This window comes from Pan troglodytes, chromosome 8, assembly GCF_028858775.2.
Source record: "Pan troglodytes isolate AG18354 chromosome 8, NHGRI_mPanTro3-v2.0_pri, whole genome shotgun sequence".
Lineage (NCBI taxonomy): Eukaryota > Metazoa > Chordata > Mammalia > Primates > Hominidae > Pan > Pan troglodytes.
This window is the reverse complement of record NC_072406.2, coordinates 62,593,387-62,610,026: the sequence shown is the minus strand read 5'-3', so window position 1 is coordinate 62,610,026 and position 16,640 is coordinate 62,593,387. Positions and strand designations below refer to the sequence as shown.

Below are 16,640 nucleotides of genomic sequence, written 5' to 3'. Positions count from 1 at the left end.
TTGCTCAAAACCCTCCAGTAGCTTCTCATTTCATTCCAGGTAAATCCTCAAACTTGCAAGCTCCTACATGATCTGTTCTTCATCAAGCTCTCATATCTGATTTCTCACCTCTCTCCCCTTTACTCACCTCTGATTCAGCCACATTGGCTTTATTACACTTATACAGTAATGTATTTTCTACCTACCTCAGCTTTTATAAACATAGACTGCAACTGATCATTTTGTTGACTCAAGAATGGAAAATAATGATGATTTTTGCCAGTGATAACCACTGATTCTGTTTCCTTCTTTTAGTCAAATTGACTGTTTTCAGTTTAGGATTTATTTTGAAGCTAGGACAGGCGAAAAAAAGTTCAAGTTTAGCTTTTCACAATCATTGGGTTCCTACATATTTTACTATTGTGTGATGAGCCAGGGCAATTTTTTGGCTTTCACTGCAAGTGTTTCTGCGTACTCTGCATACGTCTAGTAGGAAAACATTTACATAATTGTTTTCTTGACTCAGGACCATGTCTGGACGAAGACTTCGAGAGGCAGTTCAAGCAGTAAGTTAAAAATAAAATAACATATCTACATGTTCATATTTGGTGAAGAGGAAAGTATATCCTATCCCTATGATCCTATATCTAGAGTTCCACATTTCTTGAAATTAATGGCTATGGTTAATATGAAATATTGGTAGTATAAGAACCAGACTTAAAAAACATAAGGGAATTATCATTAGGTTAAAAATATTTTATTGGTATTTATGTATTAATATTTTAAAATTTGATAATGTTTGTACACATTAAATACTAAGTAACCTCTAAGTACCTCAATATCTTAAATTCCTGTGAACAGTCTAAATAAAATGTATTACATTTTGGGAATTCTGTATTTTATCTGTGCTGTATTTTGAATTTTCTTTATATTCAGGCAGTATTGTAAATGGTTCTAAAATGACATGTCAAAAATGTCTTGTTAGCGCTGGAAATTACTATTCTGGTTAGCTAATAGCCACCCATTAGATTTTGTAATAAGTTGATTTTTTAAACCCCTATTTTAGTAGTAAGAAGTTTCTACATCTGCAACTGTGATCATCAAGGTATTTGTAGATCCATTGACTTGTCCAACTGTAGTGCAGAGTTAGAAAAATTTTATTAAGAAAAATATCTTAAACTAATAGTGTAATCAATGCTTGTGTGTTAAGGATAACAGAATGAAAATGTACTTAGAGATGAAGAGTAATTTTATTGGGTTTTACCTTTCTCTCCTAGGAATTTGCATCTCATGGGATGCAGAACATGACTGTTGTTATTTCAGGTCTATGCAATGTCTATACACATTACATTACCACTTATGAAGAATACCAGGTAAAGCAAAACGTTTTCATCATTTAAATGAATTATACCCCAGTAAAGACTATTGTGTCAAATGCAGACTTGCTTTGTAAACTTTCCTAGTCATGTTTCTGAGAGATGATTATGTTTCAGGTATAACAGGTAAGAGGATGATAAGCCAGAGGCCGTATTTAAGAGTTTCAAATACATCATTTTAAGTCCAGGTCAGAATTCTAGTTTTACTGACTTACATTTTCCCTGAAATTAATTATTTTGTCAGGGGCACTGGTAATAAGCCTGGGTTGTGGCATAAAACATTTCTAACACTATTCTTAATGCATTTGATGCCTTAAGCCTCTGTAGCACTGGAGAAAGCTCCTACTAGTAGCCGTTTATTGAATGCACTGGTTAAGACTTTGCAAATGTTATTTAAAGTAATCCTCACAGTATATCCAGAAGTAGGGTGTTATTATATTGATGATATATATTAAGAAACAGAGTCCCAGAGAGTTTGAGGGAGGCTGGTAGCTGGTAATATTTCATTGTTTATAAATAGTCCAGAAAGCAGCCCAAGTACTTTTTAAGTAAAACATGAAAACAGTCCAGAGTCTCATAATTAATAATTTCTGTTAATAATATATCTGCTGGTATATAACAGCAGCGCATACAGAAGCATACAGTCTACCCCTTGGTAAATATTCAGTGATACTAAGAGTAGACTCTGCCCTGCTACCCTCTGTTGGCTTTCCTGAAGGTCCCTGCCTTCTAGGAATTCCCATTGAAAAAGGGATCTTAATGATGCTAAACTTGGATAGGAATAATTACATCCTTTCTTCACTACGTCTAACTATTATTAAGCATTTCAGTCAATTATAAACATAGGAAACAAACAAATTATTTTAGCAGTACCTCTGTCACCAATAGGCACCACAGATATTTTCATATCACATACAGTGATTGCAGGTCTAGAAATGTCTTTTACTCTTATTGCTATTTTATAATCACAATAGTTATTAGATCCACAGATATATCTTGTTATTCAATAGCATAATAAAGAAGCACATACATTACTGTATCACAACATTGGTTTATTATAGTATGGTAAATACATTTCAACCTAATTGGTTTCCTTTGTCAATTCCATGTATTTTATTTTACACCTTTAGAAACATTATTCTGAGGGAGGTCCTTAGGTCTCCACATGCTGCCAAAGGAGTCCATGTCACAAACAAGGTTAGGAACCCCTACTAGCTTGTCTCCTGGTCCAGGTGAGATGGGAAAGTTCCCTGAACCCCCCTGCAGTATGTGCAACAGGGGTGTGGCTCATCTGTTTGGCTGCTGTATATGCTCAAACCCTTAATGGGAAGGGGAGCACACAGACAGGCAGGTGCAGGAGCCAAGGTAAGTGCTTTTGGGTGCTGGCAGGAGCAAATTCCATGTGGTCCCTGCAGCAGTATCTAGGTATGGGTGCCTGCTACTCCAGAAGCCCAAGTGGGCATGTATTACATACAGTGCACTTTTTTAGCTTTCCTGTCTGCAGATAGCTTAAGTGTTAAACAGCTCAGTGCCCTCTTGGTACCCAGGTCCTTGTCCAGTGTCTAGGAAGAATCAGGTTGCAAATAGACATGAAGGATGAATTCAGGGTTTTATTGAGTGGTAGAGGTAGCTCTCCGTGGGATGAATGGGGAGCTGGAAAGGGGATGGTGTGGGAAGATGATCTTCCCCTGGAGTTTGGCTGTCCAGTGGCCAATCTCTTCTCCAACCATCCACAGCCGAACTCCTCTCAGAGTTCAGATGCTCCTTCTCTTTTCTCTGCTGTGCCATTCTGCCATTCTGCTTTTCTGTTCATCTCCTTGTCTGCTTGTGGAGCTGGGAGTTTGGGGTTTATATGGGTATAGGATAGGGGGGCGTAGTGAACAAAAAGGCAAAACAGGAATGTTTGGTTGCAAAAGCAGAAATGCTTGTTCTTGTTTAGGGCCACAGGTTTCCAGGCTTAAGGGTGGGGCCTTTGCCAGGGAACCACTCTCTTCTACCCAGTATTTTCCTGTCTCCTGTCCATATCACAGGGATATACTCCGGCAAGTATTACTATTAATTACTTCATTCATTCAACAGATATGTATTGTGACAGATACTGTGCTAGCCACTTTCTGGGGCATAATGATGAAAAGAATCTGTCCCTTCCCTCAAGATCACTGGAAGCCGGGGGTCTAGTAGGAAGACAGAAAACAGAACAGATGATTACATTTTCATGAAAGGCATGCACAAGGTGTTATAAAAATAAAGAGAAAGAGCACCAGCCCAGACTGGGTATTTGAGGACTGGGACTGTTCAGGAAGATGTAACATCTGTATGAGTTCTTGACAACAAGTGAGAGTTAAGCAAATAAAGAGTAAGAATGTATCCTATATAGAAGAAACTATATATGCAAAGGTCCAGACGGCAGGCACATTGATGGACCACAATTAGTTGAGTAGCATGGAGTAAGTATGCGGAGGGTGATGGTAAGGAGATGGTAGCCAGAGTGGGAGACACAGGTTAGCTGATGGATAGTCTTGCATGCTATGCTACTGAGCCTTCACTCAGTAAGGAAGGCTTTGGGGGAACTGCAGTAGGATTCTAAGCAAGAGAATGCTTTGATAAAATTTTGTGATTTAGAAAGGTCAATAGATGGCAGTGTAGAAAATGAATTGGAAGGGCTTGTGTATAGGCAGAGGACTGATTAAGAAGCCATAGTGTAGTTAAGATCTGGGCAAGACATGGACATGCACACTTGAGGGTGAAGGCTGGGAGGAGGGAGAGGATCAAAAAACTACTTATCAGGTACTGTGCTTATTACCTGGATGATGAAATAATCTGTATAACCAACCCTCATGACATGTGATTTACCTATATAACAAACCTGCACATGTACCTCTGAACCTAATACAAATATAAAAAAAGAGATCTGGGTGAGAAATGAGGGTTTGAACTAAGGTGAAATCTATTTGTACCTTAGGAGAAAGTAAGACAGGAAAATGAAAGATCTCAGGAGATTTGAAGGAGACAGAATTACCAGATGTGGAGACTGATAGGATACAGGATGAGGGAGAGAGGAGTCTAAGGTAACTGCCGGCTGATCCTCACATGGGAGACTGGAAAGATGACATTCGCTGAGATGAGAATGTTGTGGAGGAAGCTGGTATGTCTGAAGTGGTGAGGTTGGTTTTAGATTTGATAACTTTGAAGTTCCTGTAGAAGAACCAAAGGCCTGGAGGTCAGCTAAAAGATGCATTTGGCTCAATTTCATGGCTTTGTGATGGATTAAATGTCCTTCTCCAGTTAGCACCTTCTAACTATTTATCCAGAAGTTACTAGGACTCTTTGTTTTATTTTTCTTCTGATATATGCCCTGGGGGAAAGCACTTATATTACAAGTACTTACAATAGACTAAAGCTTAGGAGCTAGCACCCTCTTTCATAGTAAATAGAGTGACAGTCTAAATGGCATAAGCAGAGAGAACCCACTGCTTTTAACAGGTAGTCCATAGGAGTCACTTACCTTGGCCAGTAAATGGAAATGCCCATCCTCTTTTGTCATACATAATCTTGAAGATTGTGCCAGTTTTGAATAATGTGAGATGTCAAGCATCACACTTACCCAAAATGCTACACCTCTGTAAATGGATTTAAATATGCAGAACCATATACAACTCTCCCTGCCTTTCCTGCAGGCTCAGCGATATGAGGCAGCATCGACAATTTATGGACCGCACACATTATCTGCTTACATTCAGCTCTTCAGAAACCTTGCTAAGGCTATTGCTACGGTAATCAAATATTGTTTGTGCATGCGTGCGTGCGTGTGTGTGTGTGTGTGTGTGTATGTCTGTATGTGTCTGTGTCTGGGTAAGAAAATGCAGAGGGAAGTGAAAGAGAACCTTAGCTTCAAGTGTTCAGTTTGACAACCTTTATATTTTACAAAATTTATAGTTTTGTGGTATCTCTAAGAAAATAAATAAAATTTCTTTCCAAATTTTGGATCTAGTTAACATCCTTTCATGCTGGCAGCTTCTTTCATATGTATTTTCTCACTATTTTTACAACCATCATGTGAAATTAAGGAGATATCATTTCTCCCCAGTTTTCAGAGGAGCACATAGGCTTGAAGATAAGTGATGAAGCTTACTACACCTGGGAGTTGAACCTGTGTTCTCTAATCCTTGCCAGATTCTCCCCACTCACTCCAAAAGTTGAGTAGGTCAGCATTCTAAGATGCCCATTTTCCACATTATAATATCTTGGAAATTGGGATGCATTTTCCAATCAGAGGAAGCTTATTATTATAATTAGTAGCATGCTTTTACTTTCTTGGTGGTTCAAAAGATAATATGAGTTGTTAAATCAATGGAAGCTTAGATTTGATGTAAAAATAGTGGTGCCTTGGAATGAAAACATTGCATCTACCTAAAATATATACCACTGAACAAGTTTACTTGATTTAAAGGAACTTCACTTGTGGAAATCTTCCCTTTGGATGCAGTTGTTTATGAAGCTGCAACTGTGATGTCAGAAGGTTAGTCAACAAACAAGATAAAGAGCTTAAAATAATAAGCAGCCCCTTATATAATAATATGTAAGCCTCAGTAAAAAATGTGAAACAATTGTGGCATAGCAAAGAAAATAAAGCCCTTTTAATGAAAAAGCTTGGATATATTAAATTGAAATAAATGAAATGGTTGTCTCTGTAGGTTGCATCAATCGAACGTTGAAAATTTCATATGCCTGTATTATTAGTTACTGATTGTGTGTTTGAAATTTCAGTATTTTATATAATTTCTTTGCACATATTTTAATCAATTGATGTTTATTTTCATTTTATCATAATTTTGGTCTCAGTTTTAGGTTACTTTTTTTGAATAACTGTTTGTATTTATTTATTTATTTCTATTATAAAATCCAAATCTATCTGTAGGTCATTTAGATTATACAGAAAAGCATAAACCTATAATCCATCCCTAGAGATAACTACTGTTTAACTGTCACTATGCTCATAGGTCTATAGTTCTTCCCAAGAAAATAGATTCTTCAAATTTTGTAGTGACAATGAAGAAAAATGCAATTAATTTGGTGGAAATTTGTTTTACAGTCAAATTTCTGGTCAAGCACCTTAAAACTAGCTATGTGATCTTGAAAAAAACCACTGAATATGTCTAAGCCTATTTTCTCATTTGCAAAATGGGAATGGTAATACATAACCTATCTCATATGCAGTTGTAAAGATTAAATCTATAATGTGAGGAATAAAGAGCGTTAAATATTCATTGAAAGTAATGGCAAAATGCCAATTACTTTTGTACCAACCTAATATAGATATAGGGATATTTGAAAATTGAGATTTGTATTTTTATGACACTATTAAAAATGGTAAACTTTGTGGGCAATATAGATTAAACCAGTCAGGATGTGGGATGATCTTAAATTTTAAATTAAAAATATATTTATTATATTCTTTTATTAGCACAGACAAGAAGCTAGGAAAAAACTTGGTACTCACTCCAGGTGAGAGTGGCTCAATACTTTTTAAAAATTAAAATAATAATTACACTGTCATGGTATAATTACCTTTTTGCATGTTAGGCCCCTGTACAAAGTCAGACAATTTGAAAGTATGCTTCCAACCTTGTACTCTGGTCACTGTCCTTATGTTGTCCAGGGGAATAAAAGAGTTGCCTATGACCAAAACTTTCTCCCAGTGACAAGAGTTTAAATTATGAATTTCTAGGCTCATGCTTAGCAAGGCTACCTTCCTATTTTGCTCAAGGTTGTTAGCTCTTGGAGTATGTATATGTGTGTGTGCAGTCTTCCATTAATGCAGGCATTTCTGGGTCTGGAGGCCTGGGGAAAGGGTCTTTGACTCTACCTGTGCACTCCTTAACAAATGCTCTCTGTTCCAGGACACGGTAGCCAACCTGAGCAGAGGTCCAGAACCTCCCTTTTTCAAACAATTAATAGTTCCATTAATTCCTAGTATTGTGGATAGAGCACCAAAAGGCAGAACTTTTGGGGATGTCCTGCAGCCAGCAAAACCTGAATACAGAGTGGTAAGACTCATGAGCAGACCTTGGAATCCTTTAGAGGGATGTTTTGGGGGATGTCACTTAGTGTCACCATTTGCCTCTAATTATGCTGTAGACCAACTGTTAGCAATGATAATTTTGACAATTGTTCTTATCTCTGCAAAAGTAATGAGAATGGGGAAATATTTATTTTTTGTAAGTAATTGTGTCAAATTGAAATTCTAGAATCCAAATTATTCCTTTTCTTAAGTGAATGATCATGGAACTATTCACTGGCACTGAGAGTTGTCTCTTAAGTCAAGGATAGGAAAAACATACAGAAATGAAGCAGAATTTGTACCATTACTATTTTATATCAATCTTGTGTCCTGAAAGCTTGCTGAATCAGTTATTAGTTTCAACAGTTTTTCTGGGGGGAGGAGGGTTGAGTAAGAGGGGAGTCTGGATTCCTTAGGAATTTCTACATATAGTATCATGTCATCTGTGAATAAAAATAAGCTTATTTATTCCTTTCTATATTTCTTTTCTAAATGCACCTAATTATTTATCCTTATTGGACTGGCTAGAACCTTCAATAGAATGTTCTGCTTTTTAAAAAATTTTATTTAATTTTCTACTTGATAAATAAAAATTATATATATTTATTGTGTACAAGATGATGTTTTGAAATATGTATACATGGGGAATGGCTCAATTGAGCTAATTAACATATACATTATGTCACATCCTTATTATTTTTTGTTGTGAGAAAATTTGAGACTTTCTTAACAATTTTTAAAACACAATATGTTGTTTTTAACTGAAGCCATCAAGTTGTACAGTAGCCCTCTTGAACTTATTCACTTTGTCTAAATGAAATTTTATATTCTTTGATCAATACCTCCCCAACCCCCTAACCTCCTAGCCCCTGGTAACTAACCTTCTGCCAACATTCTACTCTCTACTTCTATGAGTTTAACTCTTTAAGGTTCTATATGTAAGTGAGATCATGTGGTATTTATCTTTCTGTACCTGGCTTATTTCACTGAATCTAATGTTCTCCAGGTTTATCCATGTTGTATCAAATGTAAGGATCTCATTCTTATTTATGACTGAATAGTATTCCATTGTGTAAATGTACTACATTTTCTTTATCCATTCATCCATTGATGAACACTTAGGTTGTTTCATATCTTGGCTATTGTGAACAGTGCTGCAATAAACATGGGAGTTCACATATCTCTTCAACAAACTGATTTCATTTCCTTTCTCTATATACCCAGAAATGGTATTGTGTATATATTTTACAGTAGTTTTATTTTTAATTTTTTGAGAAACCTCTTGCTGCTTTTCATAATGGCTGCACTAATTCACATTGTCATGAACAGTGTGCAAGAGTTACCTTTTTCTACATTCTTATCAACACTTGTCTTTTGTCTTTTTAAATATTATACATTCTAACAGGTATTAGGTGATATCTTGTTGTAGTTTTAATTTGCATTTCTTCGATGATCACTGATATTGAACATTTAAAAAAATACCCTGTTGAGCATTTGTATGTCTTCTTTAGAGAAATGTTTATTCAGGTCCTTTTCTTATTTTCAAATTGGGTTATTTGTTTTCTTGCTATAGAGTTGTTTGAGTACCTTATATCTTTTGGATATTAACTCTTTATTGGATGCATAGTTTGCAAGTGTTTTCTCCCATTCTTTAGGTTGTCTCCTCACTTTGTTAATTGTTTTTTTGGTTGTGCAGAAACTGTTTAGTTTGATGTAATATGTGTCTGTTTTTGCTTTTGTTGCTTTTGCATTAGGGGTCATATTAAAAAAAAAAAAACATCGCCTACACCAACATCATGGAGCTTTTCCTCTAGGTTTTCTTTCAGTTGTTTTATAGTTTCAGGTTTTATATTTAAATCTTTAATCAATTTTGAGTTAATTTTTATATTTCCTTCTTCTGCATGTGGATATCCAGTTTTCCCAGCAGCATTTATTGAAGAGACTGTCACTTCCCCATTGTGCGTTCTTGGCACCTTTGTCAAAAATCAATTTATCATAAATGTGCGGGCTTATTTCTGGGCTCCATTGGTCTATGTGTACCAATGGTGTGTTGATTACTTTAGGCCAGTACCATGCTGTGTTGATTACTATAGCTTTGTAGTATATTTTGAAGTCAGGTTGTGTGGTACCTTCATCTTTGTTTTTTTTGCTGAAGATCCAATCCAATGTCAAATAGAAGTTGTGAGACTGGACACTCTTGTCTTGTTTCCAATCTTAGTAGAAAAGTATTCAGTTTTTCACCATTTAGTATGATGTTTTCTTTAGGATTTTTGTAGATTCTCTTTTTCATGTTTTATGCCTAGCTTATTGCAAGTTTTTGTCAGAAATCAGTGTTGGAGTTTTGCAATTTTTTTTCTACTGAGGTGACAATGTGGTTTTGTCTTTTGTTATTTTAATAAGGTATTTACATTCATTGGTTTTCATATGTTAAATAAATGCCATATCATTTAGTCATGGTGTATAATCCTTTTTAGATGTTGCTGAATTTGATTTGCTGATATATTGTAAGGAGTTTTCTACTCATGTCCATGAGGGATATTTTTAGTTTTCTTTTTATGTGTTGTCTTTGCCTTTGGTATTGGGGCAATAGTGCTTTCAAAGAATGAGTTGGGAAATGTTTTCTCTTGTACTTTCTGAAAAAGTATCCAAAAGATTGGCATTATTTACTCTTTAAATATTTGATTGGATTGACCAGCAAGGCCATATGGACCTGGCTTTTCTTTATGGCAAAATTTTTATTACTAATTCAATTTCTTTACTTGTTATATGCCCATTCATATGTCCTATTTTTTTCCTTGCGTCAATTTTGTGTCTTTCTAGGAATTTATCTTTATAGGAATTGGTATCATTCTAGGAATTTTCTCATTTCATATAAGTTGTTTAATTTGTTGGTGTAATATAAAAGTTGTTGTTGCTCATGATAATCCCCTATAATCCTTTTAATTTCTGAAGAGTTGACAATGATATCCCCTCTTTCTTTCTAATTTTGGTAATTTGTGTCCTCAAAGAACTAGCATTTAGTTTTATTGCTTTTACCTATTGCATTACCTATTACTAAATTTTTTAGGCAGGACCAGAGCAGATTTTCATCTTGAGCAAATCCCTTCCTCACTTCCCCCAGCACCCCTCATCCCCTCACACACTAATGTAAAATTCTTTTGAATTATGAGGTTTTCCAGTCTGGCCTGGTGGGAACAGAATCTTGTCACAACTCTATGAGCCTGGGGACTGTTCTCTGTAATTCTGTTAGCCCATTCTTTTCCTGGCTTCCAGTAGTTCCCTTATATGCATGCAAACTTGAGGGGAGCTTTCTGCAAATCTCCAGATTTCTGTCTCTGTGCAGCTATCCTCTCTATGATGCTCTGTGCTATAAACTCAAGACTGTTTGGCTTTTGTGGACACCCAGCTCCATATCCTCAACTTAGACTGCCAGACTTGGCCTGAATTCTCCTCCTTCTGCCGTGGCCCGTAAACTCTGATGACATTGAGCTGGTGGATTACAGGGTTCTTGTTTGTCTGCTGCCACTCAAATATCACTGTCTTTCTTTGTCACTTGAAAATCCATTGTTTAATATATATTTTTTCCAGTTTTTTAGTCGTTTCAGGTGGGAGGATAAATACACATCCTGCCACTCCATCTCTTATAAAAATAAAAGCTTAACTATAAATGTAAGCATAAATATGAGTCATCTGTGGAAAGTTTTGACTGTTCTAATTTGATTCAAATATTCCCTGTATTTGTGTTGGGAGGGAGGTGTGAGGAATTATCAAGGCCTGAAGAAGCCATTTTAATATGCTGTCACTAATATAAACTACAGCTCTAGATCTTCACTTGTATCTGAGTCTACCCAAAGCAAACTCATTGGCCAAACATTCCTATGTCTATTGTTGCAAGGGTTAATATTCTTAGAAGATAACTTACTTGATTAAATAGAACAAAACCTATAAAGGCACCCTAAATTATAGAATTTATAATAAATAATGTCCAAAATATGAGTATAGCAAAAAACCTTTTATTAGAAGTCATTAAATGAATTTTTACTTTCAGGGGGAAGTTGCTGAAGTTATATTTGTAGGTGCTAACCCGAAGAATTCAGTACAAAACCAGGTAGGTATCAATGATTTTCTTTTACAAATGTAATCCACTTTTTAGCCATTCATTCATTTAAATATCCCTCTAGAGGTTAATAACATAAAGACAAAATGTTCCAACTTGTTTTCCATCTTATTTTGTAGGTACGGGAAAATATTCAATAGGTAGTTAATGTGGATTGAGTCTGGGTAAAAGCACACAGGAAACATAAAATTGGCTTCACTTAGGACCAAGTATAGCATAATGCATGTATGACTGCATTGTCTGTCAAGAAGATGTTAAGTTGAATACAATCTCATATATATAATTATGCGCCACATACAATGATGTTTCAGTCAAAGATGAACTGCATTTATGACATTGGTCCCATGAGATTATAATACTCTACTTTTACTGTACCTTTTCTATGTTTAGGTATGTTTAGATACACAAATACTTACCATTGTGTTACAATTGCCTACAACATTCAATACAGTAACGGGCTGTACAAATTTGTAGCCTAGGAACCACGGGCTATACCATATAGCCTAGGTGTGTAGGAGGTTACACCATCTAAGTTTGTATAAGTCTAAGTCTGTGATGCTCATACAATGATGAATTTGCCTAACAATGCACTTCTCAGGATTTATCCGATATATGACTGTATTCAAATATATAGAACTCTACCAAATGTTGTGAAATAGTCAAAGGGCCAACTGAAGGATGTGTGTCTTTGGCTTCTTCTTCTCTTTTTGGCTCTCTCCTCCTCCTCTACACTACTATCTCTTGTCCTACCTGTACTGTTGTGGAACGGTCACAGATCCCCGGGTGTATACTCTCCTGGCTTGGAGTCCTGGTGCATGTGCTTTACTTTATCTTGCATCGGCCATTTCCCTATTATTTACTACTGGTGCTAATAGAGCATTTATTTATTAAACCTAAAAAATGACATTCAAAATACATGCCCAATGTTAAAACAATATAGAAGTGTAGAAAATAGAATATATAAGTGCTCTTCTACCCACAAACCTGCTTTCCAGAGGTAATAGCTGTTAAGAGTTTTTTAATAAAGCATTTCAGACTTTTTTGATTTTATCATATGTATGATAAACTATATACATATGTAATATATCTATTAATAAAATTAATGTATACTTGTATAACTTCCTTAAAATATACTTATAACTACACAAGCAGTAACTGGACACATTCTAGTTGTAAAACCTCAAATAATAAAGGAATTTATAGTGGAAAAAGAGTGGGCATGTGACTGTGATTTCGAGGTCATGGTTTTCACTGTGGCTGAGGATGCATTCCTTATATCAATTAGCTGTTCTTCCCAGGGCCTATAGTCACTTATAATCCAAAAATACCTTCCTTCCAAAAGAACCTTCCCATTCCTGTTCATTAAAATGTCATTATTGCCAAGATAACAATTGTGGCAATATGACATTCTCAAATATGACATTGGAGGAAAGTCTTCTACTTCTTAGGTAGTCAATATGCACCTGTTTGAAGTAATTTCTTTAGTAAGTGAATCTGTGCCACAATAGTTATGTGTTTATAACATTATTTTCTGAAGATATCAAAGTGTTATATCAAAACTGCATGTTTAGCTGTCACCTGATATCCCTAGGGTAGAGAAATTCTATCATCATTATTGCCATGGAGAAGCAGGAGAACAAAACCTTTAAACTACTATAGTGGTAATAGAATTAATTTCAAAGAATGCTCTGGGACTTGGTATAAAACAATTTCTATCACCCTTCTTCATTAGTAGTTATCATCACTATTTATGGAATGCTTACTATTTTGCAGGTAGTATTTGCAAGTATTCCTATTAAAGTGCTTTATATGCATTATCACATGATTAATTCCATCCTTACGACTACCCAATGAGTTAAGTTTTATTACCCCTACTTTCCAGATGAATAAACTGAGGCCTAGAGAGATAAAGTAACTTATATTATGCATAATTAGTGTATGCAGTACCTAATTATGCATCTGGAAGAGATTACGGTAGAGCAGTTGGGAAAAGATTGTCATATGTTTTATCCCTGGTATTCAGAGGCCTAGACTTGTTCTTCAGTCTATACTCTAGACATATTCAAAAAGCCCACCATATCTTCTCCATCTAAGGCCTTCCCAACGTCATTTGCCATAAATAGACAGAAATAACTCTCTTTACAAGTTCCTATGGTTATGAAAACTTCCTTATTGAATGTAATTCATCAGTTGAATACTTAAAGAAGAATTTTAAACAATTCCATGGCCCACATGTAAATAGGTGATACATTTAGCAAGGGGTTATTTGAACACCAGTAAATGACAGATATAAAGAACTGTGATAAATATAGGTGCATTAGACATGTGCCTTTTAGGGTCACAATCTCAAGGATTTAAAAGGATACTAGAAATTTATAGCCTTTGTCTTTATTAACTTGTCATATCATTCAAATCTGTGCTTTGTTTGAAGCTGAATTCTTGGTCTGAAACAAATTCTTCTATTATAATAATCTTCCAATGGGGAAATAAAATCTTTTTATGACGTGGTTTCTAGAAATCTATTATAAAAAATCTAAAGACCTCCTTTAGTACCCCAGGATAGGGAAGATTTATGTATTCTTTTCAATTCTTTCACTCAGGGAGGTACGTTAACTAATAATTCATTCACCTGGAGACAGAAAGTAGACTAAACTTTACCATTTTCCCTTCTAAATTTTGAGGTGACTAGAGAAAGTCTTGGGATATATAGATCAATAAACATATCATGAAAAGGCTTGACTTATACCTTTTTAAAATCTCAAGTAAGTTTTATTCCCAGCCTCTTTTCTGCCCTAATTTCCAAAATTTGCTACTAACTCTAAAATTATACTTCTTTCACATTTCTAAAAAAATCATGTTTTTTAATAGACTGGATAAATTAACATTCTGAGTACATTGCATAGAATGTTAAGAGGAAAGCCTAAGAATTTGGATGAAATTCTAACACATTTTCACACAAGGTATTGGTAGGCTAACATATGGTCAACAAGGGGAGTATTTACAAACAGGTTCCTTCTGTGACTGTGCAGTACCTGATCAGTTTTATTAATTGCATTTCAGACCCATCAGACCTTCCTCACTGTGGAGAAATATGAGGCTACTTCAACATCGTGGCAGATAGTGTGTAACGATGCCTCCTGGGAGACTCGGTGAGCACATTTATTGAATATTTTTGTCTTTCAAGCTTCGAAACCAGTTGGCTTGTAATGCTGGGAAGACAAATGAAAAGACTGGCTCAGTACAAGGTATTAATGATATCAAATTCCCAAGGAGGTTTCTGGACATATTTAGTTGATTTATTAGATTTCATTTTGATTCATTTTTCTACAAAACAGTGTGGTGTGTGCTTCTGTAAGATTAGGTGCTAATGAGGTTATGGCTTCCATTCTTACAGACATCTGTTCTGTTTTTTTTCCCCATGGACACAGGTATTATTTGTAAAATCTAACTAGCTTCCTTGCAAATTGGTTGAAAGGAGTATAGAGTAAAAGTGTTGAGATGTCTCTGTAGAGCTTGATATTTCTATAGGGAAAATGAGTCTATACCTGACATGTATTGCATGTTTGTATATGATCAATAATTCTTCATTTGAGTTACTAAAACACTAGAGGCTTGGGTGTTTAACTCTTAATGACTTGAGTGAGGAGATAATATATTCAGGCAATTTCTCCGGAGAGACATATCTCTTTGCCTTTTGCTACCAAATTCCTGAGCTGAATAGATATTTTGAAGATTTGATAATGTGTCTGAAATAAGACAATACTTCTGTTCCCAAGTCTATAAATTTAACATTCCATGACAGTGGCATGGAAGTAGGTACAGTTTTTGGCAATTTGGGTCTAATTCAGATTGCCTCAAACTAAGTGATATTAGTTTGTTAAATGTAAATATGTTAGTATGGTTCAGATGGTTAATTGAAAATAGGAATTTGACCATGGCCCATATACAAATATGGGCAAAATTTTTCTTTGGTATTTAGAGCTGTAGAGTATAGGTACATTTTAAAACAAGTAATGTATACGTATCATTAAAAAGGTTATACAGGTAATAAAAAGAATGATTTATATTTAAATGCTCAAAGTTTTTAGCTAATAGCAGTCAATACTGAGGATATGTTTAGATCTCTGCCTTGTTCATTAGAAGCAGAATAATCAAATATTTGTTGAGAGTACTGAACCCATCACTGAGAAACACAGAATGTCGAGCACACTCTCTGTGCCCAAGAGATTTACTTTCAGCATAACTGAGGATATCAGTTAGCCCGTTGTATCTCACTGAGTCTAGAAGAGTGTCTGAACTCTCTGCTGTGATCTGCAGGGGCCAACATGATCTGGTTCCACCTGTTTCTCTCATCTCAAGCACTCTTCCATGGTTTACCATTCCCTGTACCAACTGACCTGCTTTCTGCTTTGTGGCCACATCAAGTTTGTTCCTGCTTTGGACACTTTGTATTTTCTGTTCCTTCTTGTTAGAATGTTTTTTCCTCCAGATTTCTGCAGACTCAGTTTAAATGACATCTCCCTAAAAAAACTTCCGTCTTGTTTTCTACATTAAACTTGTCATTCTTAAGATTTTTATATTTATTGCTTTTTGTTTATTGCATTTATTTCCATCCTCAACTCAGTAGAACATAAGCTTCATAAAACTTGGGACCATATCTATCTTGCTCCTTACTGTACCCTCAGCACTTCTAGAAGAGAGTCTGACATGTATTCATTTTCTATATATATATATATATGTGTGTGTGTGTATATATATGTATATATATATACACACATATATATATATAGAAAACAAATGAATCTAGATGTGAAAATAAGTGTCAGATAAGGGCTAAAAGAGTGCTTTGCAGTTCTACAGCAGGAGAGACATCTTGTGGCTATCAGGTAAGGTTTCCTGGGGTGAGTATAATTTAGGTAGGTAGAAAGGTAGAACAAGTAAAGCTATTTCTACAAATTGCTGTTCTTTAAAGTTTCTCTTCTAGAAAATAGATGTTTTTGTCTGTTTTGTTCATTGCTGTATCTTCAATGTCTTGATAGTGCCTTGCTCATTGTAGGTATTCCCTGAATATTCATTAAATGAATAATCATGTATTTTTCTAATTAAA

General features: G+C 35.3%; 1 protein-coding gene across 8 annotated transcripts in view; it reads left to right on the top strand.

Moving 5' to 3' along the window:
• The window catches only part of LOC450461 (putative inactive neutral ceramidase B), a 96,316-nt gene that overhangs the window by 74,929 nt on the left and 4,747 nt on the right, over window positions 1–16,640 (top strand). Inside the window, exons 15-20 of one of the 8 annotated variants that reach the window (XR_010146888.1) lie at window positions 506–545; window positions 1,257–1,352; window positions 5,033–5,128; window positions 5,806–5,874; window positions 6,820–6,860; window positions 7,256–7,315. Coding sequence is in view for 7 of the 8 variants with exons in the window: in XM_054659598.2 (XP_054515573.2) it covers window positions 506–545; window positions 1,257–1,352; window positions 5,033–5,128; window positions 7,256–7,402; window positions 11,465–11,524; window positions 14,594–14,682 (528 nt within the window). In the remaining variant the exon portion in view is untranslated. Of the gene's footprint in view, window positions 1–505; window positions 546–1,256; window positions 1,353–5,032; window positions 5,129–5,805; window positions 5,875–6,819; window positions 6,861–7,255; window positions 7,404–11,464; window positions 11,525–14,593; window positions 14,683–16,640 lie in introns of those variants that run through there. The other 7 variants (XM_054659598.2, XM_009458462.4, XM_054659599.2 and 4 more) reach the window with 7 other exon arrangements.